We start from the raw sequence: 17,387 nt of genomic DNA, 5'->3' as shown, positions 1-17,387 counted from the left end.
CGAATTGTAAAAGCTTGTATCACAAAAATTTAAAAAACGCCTAGGGGTATTTGCCCACTGTACCTCCATACCAAATTTCAGGACCTTAGGCCCTAAAATGAAGAAGCTGAATCCATTTAAAGAAATGGCAGGAGGAGAAGGAGAAGAAGAAACATCAGAAAAAGCAATATGGTTTCACCACACCACTTCGTGGTGTGGTGAACCCATAATAAAAAAAGGTTTATGCTTTGATGGGTCTAACGTAACCTAGTATAGCCAACGTCTGATCAACTTTTTTGATAGAATTATATACTGAATTAAGTATTTTAGAGCTAAGATTAAGATTTTAATTATGTTAAGTTTTGTGCCTTACCCAACATTCCTGAGTCTTCATGATATCCCGTGAACCCGCTGTGTCCAGCAACAGTGTCATCTGTGGACTGTCTGCGCTTCTTGTCGCCCAGACTCTTGCGGTAGTTGCCGATAAAAGTCTGAATGGGCATTTAACATTACTATTAACCGGTCTGATACTTAGTACGCAGTATCAATTGATTTGTAACATATACGCTTTGATTAGGCCAATACCTTGCATATACAGCATGAAATAACGTATTTACACAGGTTACATCTATAATTTGGACTAAATCTTACAGCACAAAACATTTTTCCTGCTTTAAGCTACAACTGATTATCATCAAAAAGACAACTCACCCGCACTTGTTCTTCTGTTTTCCCACTCTCTTTCGCTGCTTCTTGTATCAAAGGGCAATCCTTCTTCGCCTTGGTCATTCCTTTCTCAAAGTACCGGACGAGTACAGGATCGTACCCCTTCTTAGGTTTGGAGACTCTCTGCAAACACGTACTCATGAAAGTGAGTTTTTCTTGATAGAGGAGCAGTGCTATAAAACAAAGCCATTCCATCAAGCACACTTAAAGATATTGTAGGAGGCTGAAATTTGACGTATGCAATAACACTCGTACACGTCTCAGATAGGTCACATGCCTATTTCTGAATCACCCAATATAAACCAGAAGTGGGTAATACAAATTGCTTTTGTAGCTGAATGTTTATACGCAATGTTGATAAAAGTTGCAATTAATCTCTCCAGCCTGACAACAGGAAGGAAAAATCAGAGGATTTGAAATGTTAGCATCCGAACTACAAACAGAAGGATCAACTTTATACCATCTTCAAATGGCAGTTTGATATTTTTAAATATCAAACTGCCAGCTAAGCAAAGTGTTTGACAATTACATGTATATTCTTTAGATCTAGAGATACAACACTTATATTGTATCGCATAAGTTTTGTAGCGACTCACATTATTTTGTTTTTGAAGAAGCTCCAGTACTTTTTTTCTACCGTGAGTGACTCGTTCTTTCTCTTCTTTGGTGTTTTCAGTTATACCGCCCCTGATGTCCTCATCTGCTGCGATGTCATTCGCCGTTCTACCTTCCTGTAAATTAATATATGCAAACAACACACTGTAGGTAGCTAGGTAGGTACCATTCTTTATATAAAGTCTGCCCATTCTGTTAATATGGGCTAAAGAAGGTTAGAAAATCGGAACTAAACATGCCTTAATGTACAATCAATGGGGATGGAACATCTACATAACCCCCTATCTTCCCCCGGTAGTAGGTGCAACAGCAAAGTTTGGATAACTGATTTACGTATATCTGAGCATATGGCAATTTGGCCGTTGATTCCTCCAAATTACAGTTTTCCCTTTGCCTCGGGCTGCTGCTTCCAAGTAATTTACACAATGGTAGATCGTTATCAAAAAAGTTTACTTGTGATTTTTTCCAAAAAAGGACTTCAATTTGTTATGTTGCTGGATTGCTGAAGAATCGCCTGACCTTGTTCCTGATGACGGTATCAGCCCCATGCTGCAGCAGTATTTCCGCACACTTGGGGTGGCCCCGTGTAGCTGCGTCATGGAGGGGGGTTTTTCTCTGTTTGGGCATTGACAGGCATGGAACAGTGTACTTTTTCATAATTAGCATTGTCAAACAGCAACCACTATACATGTATAAGTTACACCGCTCACTCACTGCGAGATCGCTAGTATCCATTACCTAACCTTGCCTCTCCAAATCTTACCAGTCAATCTACATCTCACCAATACTGATTACTTTTTTATGGTGATTGCTAAGGGTAGTACTAAAATCTAAAGATACAAATTCAACAGAATTGTACATTATGACACAGGAATATACAATCCACTACAATCACCACCTACCCACTTGTCCAGTGCCTTCACATCTGCACCAGCTGTCAGTAAAGCTGATACAGTTTCATGTTTGTCATTCAGGGCTGCCCAGTGCAGGGGAGAACTTTGCTGAAAACACATCAGATAGTCTTCAACATGACAACAGGGCAGACAAACGTGCACTTGTGTTGCTGGCGGTGGCAGAAAATGGATGTCAAAGCTTACAAGTTGTGCATTTCTTGTATCACAAGGGTCAGTCTACCTACACAATTGTCCCATGCGTTCACATCTGCACCAGCTTCAAGTAAAGCTGATACAGTATCACGGTCGCCATTCTCGGATGCCAGGTGCAGGGGAGAATATTGCTGTATGACAAGTGCATAAGGTCTTTAGTAATGGAAACAGGATGGACAAAGGTGCACTTACATTGTATGTTACAGTTAGTAGTCAGCAACTATACCCCTATGTAGATGATGAATGTCACATCTTCTTGAAGTTAGTGTACCTACCCTCTTGTTCTTTGCGTTCATATCTGCATCAGCTGCCAGTAAGGCTGATACAGTTTCATGGTGGCCATTCTCGGCTGCCCAGTGCAGGGGACAACTTTGCTGTAAAACACATCGAATGATCTTCAGTATGACATGACAGACAATTATGTTCAACTTGGCATCAGTTTCAGCAGTAGTCAACAAATAACCTCTATGTTGAAGACGAATGTCAAATTGTACAAGATGTTATGGAAAAAATTATTGTATCTTAACAATAAATCTACCTACCCACTTGTCCCGTGCGTTCACATCTGCACCAGCTGCCAGTAAGGCTGATACAGTTTCATGGTGGCCATTCTCGGCTGCCCAGGGCAGGGGACAACTTTGCTGTAAAACACATCGAATGATCTTCAGTATGACATGACAGACAATTATGTTCAACTTGGCATCAGTTTCAGCAGTAGTCAACAAATAACCTCTGTGTTGAAGATGAATGTCAAATTGTACAAGATGTTATGGAAAAAATTCGTGTATCTTAACAATAAATCTACCTACCCACTTGTCCCGTGCGTTCACATCTGCACCAGCTGTCAGTAAGGCTGATACAGTTTCATGGTGACCATTTGCGGCTGCCCAGTGAAGAGGAGTCATTTGCTGTAAAACACATCAGATGGTCTTCAAGAGTGTGGTAACGTTGGCCAATTTGAATGATATTCAGCAAATAAAACATTGTGCAGCTGAAGATGAATGTGTAATCTTACAAAAAAGGAACAGAAAAAGCCCTTGAATCAGAAGAGTCAAATTGTACTTACCTCATTGTCCCGTGCGTTCACATCTGCACCAGCTGTCAGCAGAACTGACACGGTTTCATGGTAGCAATTCTCGGCTACGGCCGCCAGGTGCAGAGGAGTTCTTTGCTGTAAAACAAATGAAATGAACTTTGAACTTCATTTGATAAAAACAACATGGCAGGAGAAACTCCTGAGTTGTAATTTTACAACAGTCTATAAGTCAGCAGATTAAAGATAAAAAGTCGTCATTAAAATATAGTACATATAGTGTGGCGATATATACAATTTTAACCCTACCTAGACCGGGCTTTTTTTGACATGGGGGACCGGGGGGGCTCTTTGACCCCCCTACGAACTCGCGAACGGTATGTCGTATGACCACCAAATTTTCGGAGAATGGTGTACTAGTAAAAATTTATCATATCTACAATTTTTATGTCGTTATGACGTAATATGACGTCATTATGACGTCATTAATGTGATTTTATTGGCCAAAACCGTCTAAATAGGTTTTTCCCTGAAAACTAAATGGTATTCAACATAACTGTACCAAAAGTGTTTATGACAGAATATTATGGTGTACTAAGTCTTATGTTGCCCATAGCAACACCGGTGACGTCATAAAATGACGTCATGCATATTTAAGATATCCGCCATCTTGGATCATCAATCTTGAATTTTCAAAAATAGTTTTTTTTCATGATAAAGCCTAAAATACATTGTAAACATACTAAAGACCTTCATTTAAACCTTTTTTGGAAAAAGAAATGGAAGTATTGATGAAATTTTAATGAAAATAACCTGTATATACCTGTTCTGATGATATGGTCCGCCATCTTGGATTTTGGCCAATGACGTCATCAAATTAGCATAAATTATGCATATTTAATGATAAAATTTACATAAAATTATATGGGATGTTATTGATATTAGAAACCATGAGTAACTTGACATAAAACCCATAAAATTTTATTGTTGAAACAAGAAGTACTAAATTTAGCAAAAAATTCCTGTCAGAAACCCGTTGCCATGGCAACACAAAAAATTATTATCTTATTCCAATGATAGAGAATTGTTGCCAACAATATTCTAGGAAATGTCACCAAGTTTGGCCGTTTTACGGCTAGCCGTTCAGACGCTAGGTGACATCAAAGTTGCCGCGGGCACTTTTAGCCCCCCCCCCCGGTCTAGGTAGGGTTAAGACATGTTCACATACAAATAATCTGCAGAAGAAGAGTCTGAAACTCAATTTACAACTGTTTCTGCTACATGATTTGGAGAGTTCTGGGAATAAAGGATTGTCTGTGGTCTTCAGTATGACAATAGAACCGACAAAGGTGCACTATGTTAGTAACAGTTTGAATGGAATTGTTGGCCAGAAAATGTAGAAGATGAATGTCAAATCTTACAGAAATATTTCTTGTATCTCAGCCAGTCTACCTACTTTCTGGTCTCTTGTGTTCACATCTGCACCAGCTGTCAGTAAGGCTGACACAGTTTCATGGTGGCCATTCCCGGCTGCCAGGTACAGGGCAGTTCGTTGCTGTAAAACACATCAGATGGTTTAAGGACGGGCTGAAGTAAACTGGTGTTGTTTCGTAGTAGATAAGAGCTGGTGAATCTATAAACTGTTTTGGTTTGTGAAATGTTAGAGATACATTAAAGATATATAAGCTGAGGGCAGAAGACGGGTTCAGGAACAATTGGCTAGGTTGATGTTTAATGACGGAACAAAATAGGATGCTGCAGCAAATAGTCACCACCCCAAAGAGGTGATCGAAGATTACAACTATACATAAATAGTCAACTTCACTTTGCATTTCTTTGTGACTTGATAGAAAATGTGATAACCTCGCGCATGCACCAGGTTCCCCTTTCGCATTATGTCACACTTCATCACTATATGTTAATAAAATAGCAAGACATGGTAACAAACCCAACGGCCTGCAGCATTAGGGTTGACTCCCTCCGCTAACAGCTGCTTTACTCTGTCCGTGTCTCCTTTCTCTGCAGCCCTCACCAGCGCCTATAGCGGCGGCAGTCAGGAACAGGAGAAACAGCTGTCAACACTATTTTAATCATAACGAAACTGAACAATTGGTCAAATGTAAAGGATTGAATGGATGGGCGAAACACTACCAAAGGCACCAAGCATTTGGTTTGATTGAAAACAGGTTGACGCGTGTCAAAGCCTGTCTTTTAGGCATGATTTAGATATGTCTTTATTTCTCAACAGATGCAAAGGGATTCGACATGTCACGATACAAAAGGAACGCTGCACGAGTTGTTACGTGGAATGTACTGTGACTCAGGGTTTATTACAGATAACAGACATCAGCCAATATCTATATATGAAGATACTTACACATCTTGAAGAAACGTATTCATCAAACGCACCAGTCTATCCAGATTCTAATTCGTGCCTCCCTGTCATGTCTCATAGCATAGGATCATACCAGGGACATTCATAATATCGTAAGAAGACGTTGAACCTACCGCCTCTTTCTTCTCTTTACCGTCCCCTACTGTCTCGTCCATAGGCAGACCGTGCTACATGCAGAACCTGCCCGGTGACACCTGATGCACTAAGGCCAGCTAGATTCCTTTCCTGTATCGCAGAAACACACACAGACGTAAAGATACTAACGTTGTATGTTCCAAGCAATTGAACCGCCTTACTACTGCCTATTTACAACCATCGCGTGGAAATTTCGCCAGCACAAGCCTTATTTACAATCACAACCTCTAAAGCATCAGTTCGAAGGAGCGAAAATATCATGATTTTAAATACCATCAAAGCCATCCAAACGTAGCGTCGATACTTAATAATTCATTTAACATCAACAGTCTATCTGTATGCTGGAGAAATATGCTAAAATGTCTATTAGTAAGTGTGTGTACTTCATATCCTGCTACTCTTGTCAAGGGCACCTAGAGCTATACACACCTGTTACTTCCGGGTTTACCTAGAACTTTTCCAGACGTGTCTTGGGAGAGCTTGGGGACCTTTTCCCGATCTTTAAGACCTCTGCAAGGTTCTCAAACTTCTCAGTAACCAAAAACTGTTGGTTTTGACGTCACAAGACGCACAGGTGAGGTCCCACGGCGTCTTAAAGAACGAGCATGCCCATTGCGCCCGCAGGTGAGAAGACAGTTTCGGTAGGTCTCCCATGATTCATAGCGCGCGCGATGACGTAATCCGTCTTAACGGGGTGAATGACCTCAGCACGATGTGCCGGGATATTGGCTGTGGTTAGTGTGAGATGGTTGTTAAATATATAGCGTGTTTATCAAAGGGTTTAAGCCGCATTCTCTAAGGCTACAGCAAGTAAAGGCTACAGCAAGTAAATTTCATGGATGACATCCTCCACAGACTCCAAATCTAATGCGAGCGGGCGAAAAAAAACAAGACCGGCCGAAAAAAAAAAGTTCCTACATTTTAAAAGTTTGACTCAATCATTGTACAAATGGTTTTCATTTAGTGGGAACATCCCATATACACAGCCAGCATCACAAATCACTGCATCAAAGAAAGAAACAAAACATTACATCAGAGCCTTTTCTAGTCTCCTCTCTTCATAGTTATCTGTCATCCACCTTCCGGCATGGCAACTGACATCTTTGCCCATTTTCGGCATATTGACCACTGTCAGAAGGAACAAAATTTCTTTTTTTTTTCCAAAATCAGGAGAAAATTAATGCGCGCGCTGATGTCATCCATAAGAAAATACTTACTGTGGCCTAACGTTAAAATGCTTGTCCTTGTTTTCTGTTTTTCTAGCTACAGCTATTGGATTTCTCGTCCGAAACACCCTAGATACATGTATGTAAGGTCACCGTCTACCACCTTGCGAGGCTTTGCAGAACTGCGCGCAATGCATAATGCCAAATACTACTACCACTGAACTTTCTTAAACCCGTCCATTTCTTTCTCGTTCCTTCTTTGGCTGCATGATAGCTCATTTGTATCACACTTAAGTCTATATGAAGGTAGAAGATCTGTAAAATTGGCCAGCTAGAACTTGATACGCGAGAAATCTATGATAAACACTTGTGCCCTATAACCCCCTTTACATCATTGGACTATTCCAAGTGACGTCAGGACACCAGTACTGAGATCGGTTATTCCTTCATACAGTCTCGTCATGCTAGGCGCTATTTTTGGCTCAAGGAGTCTTTAATAGCCCAGTTCCTTAAAGACGCAGTGTAAGGCGGATACACGTCCAAGTAACGGTGCCAACTCGACTGTCTTCCGTCTTGGCGGTTCTTGAGTTGGAGTAAAAGTCTTGAAGTCGCTGCTAGGCTAAGGAGAGAGAAAAGAAGTGCGAAAGACCGGGTCGGTTTAGAAGGGAAGTTTTCCCAGCCCTGTGCGATCGGAAAGCTGAGTTTGCAGCAGGTTTCTGTAGCGAACAGGACTCTCTGTTTCCAGACCTTCAGCGGCTGTACGGAAGGACGGGATTCTTCTCAGGATAGAGTTTTCTACTGTAGTTCCAGTTTGTGGAAATCCACCTGACCGGCCCTGCACCAAAATGTCCGGCTGTGTTCCACCATACACCCTCGGAGAGAGCTGCTACTACCGATGTTACAACGAGAGAGGGTACGCCATGGAAATATCCGGAGACCCCTTCCTGACGTGTGTATGGCCTGGCGTGTGGTCAGGAAATACCCTATTGTGTCACTGTAAAGGTAGGAGTGATCTTGATATGACTGAGGTAGTGTATTTATTATCTGATTTTTAGTGTATTTAGTATGTACGTCGATGAAGGTTAGACATCCAGGTAATACGATACGCCAAAAAACAGTTAATCAAGCAACTGGATATAATTTTGAAAACGTCAGACGCTTCAGCTAGTATCCACTCCATCTGGAGAAGACCAGCAGGAAGATTGCAGATTTCCGGAATCATCTACGCTTCAGTCTACGCTGCCTCAAGGTAAGTATCACACCCACCAGCCTACGCCTAAAAACTTCCATCAGAGGCTTCAACGCCAACAAGATCATCTTCAACGCAGAAAGAAAACTACTAAACGAAAGGGTAAGACAGATCAACTACAAATTGGACGGTCTAAACGCGAGGAAATCTAACCTTGAAAAACTACTGAGGGAGAAGGGAAAAGACAGACAGAAGACCAAATTTGATCGTTTACAGCAAAAGAAGACTATTAGCGCAGCAGATAGTGACCCAAATTGGAGATCAAACAATTGCAAAAGAAATTGCAGTTCCGAACCCAAAACCACTACACAGGCCAAAACCGACGAGAGGTGGGTAAAAAACCTAAGTAGCCATACTCTCACAGAACCAGAGAAATCACTGCTTTCTAAAGGTCTAAATTTTGCAGTAGCACCCGACAAGATTCCCAGCATTGACATTGTCACAGAAACCGAGTCAGCAATTCGTCGGGCACGATTACCACAGAGACAAGCTGAAGCCTTGCGCACCAAAGTAGCTACCACCCTGAAAGTCTCCAAACCCCCTACTAGTAACATCACACGGGAAGAACGTACCGCTCTCAAAGATTTGGCCACCAATCAAGACATATTGATTCTTCCTGCAGATAAGGGCAGATGCACAGTAGTCTTAGACAGGGAGCAGTACGACAGGAAGGTACAGGACCTATTGGGAGACAAAGACACCTACACGCCCTTGAAAAAGGACCCCACTAACAAGTTTAAAGGGAAAATCAGTTCAGCTCTCAAGAAATTGCAAACTGAAGGAGTTCTGGATCGCCCCACCTACCTAAACTCAATCCCACAACGGAACAACCCCCTGCTTTCTACGGCCTTCCCAAAATTCACAAACAAAGTGTCCCTCTACGACCCATAGTCTCCAGTATAGGCTCTGTCACCTATGAGTTAGCAGGTTTTCTAGCCAAGATTTTGGGACCACTAGTGGGGAAATCTCAGCACCATGTACAGAATAGTGCCGACTTTGTCAACAAAATCAAAGACATTCATGTAGAGGATGATGAAACCATCACTTCGTATGACGTGTGCTTACTTTTCACCTCCATACTATGTACCACCTAAGGAAGCAGTGTCAGTAGTCAGGGAAGCCTTGGAAACCGACGATACACTTGCAGATAGAACCAACCTATCCGTTGACCAAGTTTGTGAGCTACTAGAACTCTGCTTAGGATGCACATACTTTACCTACAAAGGACAGTTCTACCAACAAATGCACGGCTGTGCTATGGGATCACCAGTCTCACCAATTGTTGTAAACCTGTACATGGAAAAGTTTGAAAACAAAGCCCTCAGCACTTTCAATGACACTCCCCCGGCCAACTGGTTTCGATATGTAGATGACACTTGGTGCAGATTGAAAAAGAGGGTAGCTGCTGACTTCTTTGACCACATCAACCAGATAGATGACAGCATCAAGTTCACACAGGAGCCAAGTCATGGCAACATGCTCCCTTTCCTAGACACCAAAACTATCGTAGAGGAAGATGGTAACCTTCGTTTCGAAGTGTACAGGAAACCAACCCACACTGATCAGTACCTGGCCTTTGATTCCCACCACCCTTTGGAACACAAACTAGCAGTGATCAAAACTCTCTTCCATCGTGCAGACAACATTATCACTTCAGACCAAGCCAAAACGGACGAACATAGACACCTCCGAGGTGCCCTGGCTAAATGTGGCTACCAAAACTGGACTTTCAACAAAGCGCTCAAACCTTCAGATCAGTCTAAGAAAACCCAGAAGTGCAAACCATTGACCAACAAAAACAAGGCCAACATCACTATTCCGTAGCTTTCGTCAGTGACTGAGAGACCAGAGGGGAAAGCAGGTTTATAAGTACAACATGTTGATTGATATGCAAATAAAGTGAAGACAAATTTTTGAAAGTCGAAAAAGGAACAAAAGTCAGACAAGTCAAGACAAAATTATGCAAATTAGTCTGACAGCTCCTGTTATACAGAACAGGAGCTTAAGTGTTGTCTGTCCTCGGGGTTGGGAGTGCCAAATCCCAAGTGCCGGAAAGATCGACTAGTAGCCCCCCTTCCCTGTTGAGGGTGGGGTTGTACATTCTTTCATATATTGCCTCTTTAACACCCCGTTCCCACCAGCGTGTTTCGCGGTCTAAGATATCCGTGGACTCGAGTTTGAAAGAGTGACCCTGGTTGTGTTGTAGGTGGTTGAAAATAGCTGAGGAGTAGCCGTTGGCACTAGGTCGGTAAATAACATTCGCCTTGGTACCTTTGTGAGGTCGGTCCTTAGGGTGTACCAGTCTTTGTCTGAGGGTTGAGTGAGGTTTGAAGTTAGTGGCTATGTTGAAGTTTTGGAAGATCCGTCGGAGTTTCTCAGATACTCCTTGGACATACGGAATAGTGATGTTGACCTTGCATATAAATCAATAGGTTGTGCTTTTAAACCTGCATTTCCCCTCTGGTCTCTCAGTCACTGACGAAAGCTAGTAGATACTAGCTGAAACGTCTGACGTTTTCAAAATCATATCCAGTTGTTTGAGTAACTACGTTTTGGCGTATACATTTTGTAGTTATTGTTGGGTTTGATTTCTTTTCCGTGTGCAGTGGAGTATGATCATGAAATGGCCGAAATTTTGCGAGACATATGAATTGGGAGGTGTTAATAGAAAAGCAGTTTTTTGTAGCCTGGGAAGGTGAATAAAGGTAGGGAACATTTTGGTGACCATTTTAAATAACCTATCTCTTTCTGTGATATTACCTTGATGATTTTAATGTTACGTTTTGTATCTTCACGGCTCTATGATCGGATTACTGACTTTTCTTCTACACCGTAATTGTCGTGTATATGACATTGTATGAAGCTTTCACTCGTCCCGATGGAAAGTTGTGTGCTATGTTTTTAACGTTGTTTAGATATAGAGGGCAATGGCAATGGAACCACGTTTTCACATCAAAAGTGGATTTTACCGCGGATATGAACTTAGGCCACAGCAAGTAATTTTTATGGATGACATCAGCGTGCGCATTAATTTTCGCCTGATTTTGAAAAAAAAAAAGAAATTTTGTTGCCTTCTGACAGTGGTCACCATGCCGAAAATAAGCAAAGATGCCTGTTGCCATGCCGGAAGGTGGATGGCAGATAACTATGAAGAGAAGAGACAAGAAAAGCATCTGTTTTAATGTTTTGTTTCTTACTTTGACGCAGTAATATGTGATTCTGGCTGTGTATATGTGATGTTCCCACTGAATTAAAACTATTTGTACAATGATTGAGTCAAAATTTTAAACTGTAGGAACCTTGTTTTTTTCGCCCGCTCACATTAGATTTGGAGTCTGTGAAGGATGTCATCCATGCCATAAAATTTACTTTCTGTCGCCTTAATAAAATTGCCATAGATTCTGGATGTAGATGTGTGCGAGGCCTGATGTTGTATTGGAACCCTGGATTCTTTGAGATGGTGCTAGAGGGACTTCACGAAGAAACGACAGACACGGGACACAGAACTTTTGCCGCACAACATCGCCGGGGACCGGGACTCTCAGCTCAGAACAGATTGTCGACTTTCAGCTCTCAACAACTGTCCACTGCCCTGTCCCCTAGCTTGCCTTTATTCGTTTCTTGCAGACGGAGATAGCACCCAAGAGCAAAGCTATTGTCTAGCCAAGTCTAGACGAATACACCAAGGGATAGCTATTATGAAATAATTTGTTTTGATTCTCCGCGCACTTGAAAGCTAGTTAAAACTTCCTTTGTATTACAAATTCGCACGTCCATGGTAAAACTCCTGCATTAAACAGCAAGGAGTATGCGGGAAGGCTGTCGTAGCTGTAAGTGATCAAACGTACAACTAAAGTAAAATCACTTGCATACACCTCACTTGTAAGACCGAACCTAGAATATGCTGCGACAGTATGGGATCCATATACAAAGAAAGACAAAGACAAACTGGAAAGGGTACATAATCAAGCTGCAAAATTCTGTATGAACAACTATGAAAGAGGTGCTAGTGTAACGGAAATGAAAAGTAACATACACTGGGTGTCACTGGAAGACGGAAGAAAAATGTCCAGACTATGCATGATGTACAAAATGACTAATAAACTGGTGGACGTCCCAACTACTAAGTACCTAATACCAGCCCAGAAGAGAACACGAAATAGCCATGCCTTCAAGTACCAGAGTTATCGACCAAGGATTGAGGTGTTCAAGAAATCATTTTTTCCTAGAACTATCGCAGAGTGGAACTCGCTGTCACCAAGTACAGTAGGGGCATTGTCATTAGAATTTAGATAGCTTTAAACAATGTCTGGAGCTAGATGTATATAGATACAGATACAGAAATAATTACAGAGCGGGTCAAATGATGAAAAACAGAACAATTTAGCACGTTGCATGGACCAGGGATACAGAATAATTTCAAAGAAAAATATCGCATTTTCCCGTTCTTGCATGTAGAGGTTGTTGGCATTTGTATGCATTATTTAAAGAAAACGGATGTGTCACTGATGATGAGCGAACATTCATCACAGCTTGTACTGCTCAGCGTTTCGTTGGGAAGTGGCTGTCAGTCTTTCACCACCCCAGGCGGGCAAATGCCCTGGTAATTGAATGAAGGAAAAACAACAACATGAAATTAGTATCGGTTTTTTGATTGTGATTTTTCGATTACAATGTTATTTCCGTATGTGGTCAAAACTGGCCACAGGCGTAGATGAATAGAAGCCATTTTTACATTTTTGTCGAAAACAAATTATTTCTTGTATGACTTTGTTTTTATACATGTCTTAAAACGTCTCATACTGTTTAACTGAGATTGGAACATTGTTGATTATTAATAAGTTGATTTGATTTATTGAAATTGCAACAGTGCAATACACACTGAACAGGGGCAGCTGTTGCTGGTGTCGCGTCCCGCACATAGAAACGAATACTGGACAGACAATACTCATTTTCACTTGAGTCTAGTGGGGAAAGTCGTGTTAAGTGCCTTTTTCCCAAGGGCACAAGATCGGTGGCGTCTCAGGACTCGAACTCGGGACCTCTTGGTTCCGAGTCGCGCACGCTGCCGTTTCGCCACACGACCCCAAGTTATTAAACTATTCACACATAATCATGTCAAATTGTCCCTAATAGATTATTGGAGCCAAACATACTTAAAAATCACCAAAAACTATTTCTGCGGAAAGCATGATGGGTTCAGTTTTTCCCCATACAGTAAGATTCGGGTTGAAGAGGTGGTAGCCAGGGCAGGTTTGACTGGGTATAATCATTTAACACTCATACCCTGCAAGCTTGCTTAGTAGGCTCCGACAAATTGTCTCCGTAGCATTCAGCATTGCACCTACAAACAGAAAAAGTTTGTTACGATGGCTAAAGACAAAGATGGCTATTAGTCCATGGGCCGAGACCGTTTTTTGTACCACCAAGACGGACCAGTGCTACCATAGATTTTTTGAATCTGCAATAACCAAAGTTTATTTTGATGTATGATTGCAAGTCTATATGAGTAGCTTTCTTGGTGTTATCACGTGACCAAGTGACGTCATCAAAATGGACCTCGTGCCTTGGGACGAAATCCAAAGGGCCCATCAGGCTGATTATCAAATCTATTGTGTTGTGATTACTGTGGCATGAGAATTATTGATGTTTGATATTTTTTCCCGGCCCTTTGGATTTCGTCCCAAGGCACGAAGTCCATTTTGATGACGTCACTTGGTCACGTGATAACACCAAGAAAGCTACTCATACAGAATTGCTATTATACACCAAAATAAACTTTGGTTATTGCAGATTCAAAAAAATCTATGGTAGCACTGGTCCGTCTGGGTGGTACAAAAAAAACGGTCACGGCCCATGGACTATATCCAAAGTGGATGATGCCATAAGGCCACCATCGTCGATTTTTTAAAGAAAAAGGAGCAAGCAACTGAAAAGCCATATGCCATATTAACCCACAGTAAAAGCAAAATAAAGACACATACTTTGTGTTACACAAAGAAATACAATGTACAACAAGATACACAGAAGCTGCTGTGTTATGCCGAAGAGCGGTTATACCGGCTATACAGATACAGAAGCTGGTGTGTTGTGCCGAAGGGTGATTATACCGGCTATACAGATACAGAAGCTGGTGTGTTACTCCGAAGGGTGGTTCTACTGGCTATACAGATACAGAAGCTGGTGTGTTACTCCGAAGGGCAGTTCTACCGGCTATACAGATACAGAAGCTGGTGTGTTACGCTGAAGGGCGGTTATACCGGCTATATACAGGTACAGAAGCTGGTGTGTTACTCCGAAGGGCAGTTCTACCGGCTATACAGATACAGAAGCTGGTGTGTTATGCCGAAGGGCGGTTCTACCGGCTATACAGATACAGAAGCTGGTGTGTTACGCCGAAGGGCGGTTCTACCGGCTAATATAGATACAGATCTATATATCTACCCAAAATCTTCAGGATTGTCTTATCAATACTTGTATTTAGATAATATGTTTGACAAATGTTATCAGAGTGCAAGGCATATTTCGTATAAGAATGATATAACGATATTTAGAATGTCATTAGTACACTCTGATCTTGGAAAAGCCGTGAGATTTAAGATGTAAAAGTAAGCAGTTGAATGTCAGTCTTTTTAGTTTTATACTGTATCGGTCGCTTCCCTGTCAAAGAAGAACAGGCCTGCACATCATTCTCCCCCGTCTGTCTTTTGTAGAAGACTGGTTTATTCGTTTTATACTTTTGGTCCAACACAAAAAATTCTCTCACCTACAGTTTTCGACCAGTCACTCTGGTCTTCCTCAGTAGACTGACCCAGTGAAGCTTGTCACATGGCTTTTTTTAAGTGTGACGTCAACACTGGGTCAAAGATATCTGGTGACTGGTCGAAAGCTCTAGGTGAGAGAATTTTTTTGTGTTGGACCAAAAGTTTAACTTCAAACATGTAACTACCAACACAGATGAACTCTCATGATAGTCGTTTCATATGTATATGAAAATTATGGCAGTCTCAGGGCTGAGTTTTAGACTCTTCAATATTACACATTGAAATATCTTTAAAAGTTATACGTTGAATTTTGAACTTGATAACAGGCGCACTGATTTCTCAAACCCGAGCGCCTCACTTACATAGTGCATGGAAAAAGTATAGTCGTCTACTTACGAGCCCCAAATTTGACGTTTGACCACCGGAGCGGCCTAGTTAAGAGAAATTGAATCAGACTGTTTAACAAGACGTCAGCTGATCAAACATGTATGAAGCAAGCAACGCAAGTACATTTGTATTTAATGCAGTATACATGATTGATTAAGAATAGTTAAGTGAGAATTAAATTAACATTAAAACAAAGATAAAAGGATCATTTTGAAATTTGAAAAAAAAATGACTAGAAATTCAATAAAAGAGATATGATTACCGAGAGCACTTACCTCAGTACTGGCCAGAACGGTCAGCAGAACCAAAAAGACGAACAACTTCATTCTGCAACTGTTCGAAAACGGAGTGTTTTACAATATTAGCAGGCAACAAATACAAAGGCGACTATATATGTGTATGTTCGCCATGGATTCACTTCTGCATGAAATGAAGTCGTCCTTGTTCGGTCATTAATAATCTTATTGTGAGTCAAACAATTAAAATGTCAAAGATTCACCCTTGACATGGAAGGGGCGAGGACTAAACGTCACAGGTTTAAGGTAACAAGTCATGTGATCTTAAATGGCGAAGTTCCTATTTTCGTGTACGAACAGAAAAAAATCGCCGTTCTAAAGAGAAATGTCCTTTCAGATTACCTTCTTGACTACGTTTGTCCAAGGGAGGCGCAATTTAATGAACTACAGTTGTATTTTCCTAATATAAGTAGATGCATCGTAGCTCTCCTAACGACAGCATAGTAACCTGGCTATCATTGTTTAAAAAACGTTATATTTCTGTGGAAGACCTTTCTGTTATTTTGTGCCTACTCGGTGCCAGCAACAACTTGGCTTATTTCTTACACCGGAATAAACATAAATAATGGATAATCTGGGCACGCCTACCAATTATCTCCACCTTAACTGTGAGGTATACATACAACCAAGTAAACGACTTTCTGAGCAAAATTGTGCGATTTGTGTGCATAACTCATTGTAGGAAGGAACCAGAAGCCGCAGTCGGTAAGAGAAGACAGAGACAGTCTCTGTCACTAAGTGAAAACAAAATGTCATTGTCTCTTCTGTCAAAGTTAACAACCATTACAATGAAAGACTGTATCATATCATTATGTATACTGTAATACATGAAAAACGATATGTAATATTTTCTACGAATGTTAAAAAATCTTTTACCTAGAGTTCGAATAAGAATTTTGTACCTCCACGGTGCCTGAAACAAGCCGGCTTATTTCTTTCATCCAATGGAACACACATTATTGATAATCTGGGCACGTTCACCAATCACCCCCACCTTAACTGTGACGTATATGTATCTTTTTTTTATTCAAACGCCAAATAAACTTCTTTCTAGCCATTTTTTTCTAATTTTTGAGCATAAGGCGTTGTAGGAAGAAGCCAGAAGAAGCAGTCAGTAAGAGAAATTTCTCTGTTACTAAGAAAGTGTCCTGGTCTTTTTTTAACAGTTTAACAGCCATTACATTACATTACATACTTTGTGAGACACAAGAACGATGTAAGATAACCTTCTACGATTTTCGACAAACCTTTTGATGAGATTTAAAATCTGTAAAGTAAAATATATTCTCATCTATGGGGCACAAACACGCCGGCATATTTCAGTGTTGGTCCGCCTCGGAGTCACTTCTGCACGAACTGAGCCACGTGAAATAAAGTCGTCAAACTTGTTTCAAACTATGGAAACGTCAAAGCTTCACCTATGACATGGGAGGGGGGAGGATTTAACGTCACAGCAACGCCACAGCTTGAAGCTGACAACGCCATGTGATCTAAAATGTGAAAATTCAAATTTTTGTGTATGAGCCCAAAAGTGGC

The 17,387-nt window shown here is 41.1% G+C and overlaps 1 protein-coding gene and 1 long non-coding RNA gene across 2 annotated transcripts in view; both read right to left on the bottom strand.

Moving 5' to 3' along the window:
- The window catches only part of LOC109471332 (26S proteasome non-ATPase regulatory subunit 10-like), a 7,769-nt gene extending 2,416 nt beyond the window's left edge, over positions 1–5,353 (bottom strand). The window contains exons 1-11 of the mRNA XM_019770621.1: positions 5,336–5,353; positions 4,916–5,014; positions 3,493–3,597; positions 3,236–3,334; positions 2,702–2,800; positions 2,459–2,557; positions 2,223–2,321; positions 1,840–1,935; positions 1,302–1,436; positions 691–828; positions 353–470 (exon numbers count right to left, since the gene is read on the bottom strand). Coding sequence (XP_019626180.1) covers positions 353–470; positions 691–828; positions 1,302–1,436; positions 1,840–1,935; positions 2,223–2,321; positions 2,459–2,557; positions 2,702–2,800; positions 3,236–3,334; positions 3,493–3,597; positions 4,916–5,014; positions 5,336–5,353 — 1,105 coding nt within the window. The remainder of the gene's footprint in view (positions 1–352; positions 471–690; positions 829–1,301; positions 1,437–1,839; positions 1,936–2,222; positions 2,322–2,458; positions 2,558–2,701; positions 2,801–3,235; positions 3,335–3,492; positions 3,598–4,915; positions 5,015–5,335) is intronic.
- A 61-nt stretch (positions 5,354–5,414) lies between these two features.
- On the bottom strand, positions 5,415–6,625 carry LOC109471338. The gene is made up of 3 exons (XR_002140304.1): positions 6,419–6,625; positions 5,968–6,079; positions 5,415–5,497 (listed from the first exon to the last, which is right to left on the bottom strand). It is a non-coding gene; the product is annotated as an uncharacterized LOC109471338 (long non-coding RNA).
- Positions 6,626–17,387: the final 10,762 nt, after the last annotated feature.

Source organism: Branchiostoma belcheri, unplaced genomic scaffold (assembly GCF_001625305.1).
Source record: "Branchiostoma belcheri isolate BF01 breed outbred unplaced genomic scaffold, Haploidv18h27 scaffold249, whole genome shotgun sequence".
Classification (NCBI taxonomy): domain Eukaryota; kingdom Metazoa; phylum Chordata; class Leptocardii; order Amphioxiformes; family Branchiostomatidae; genus Branchiostoma; species Branchiostoma belcheri.
Note: the sequence above shows the minus strand (reverse complement) of the source record. Positions and strands in the feature narration are given on the sequence as shown.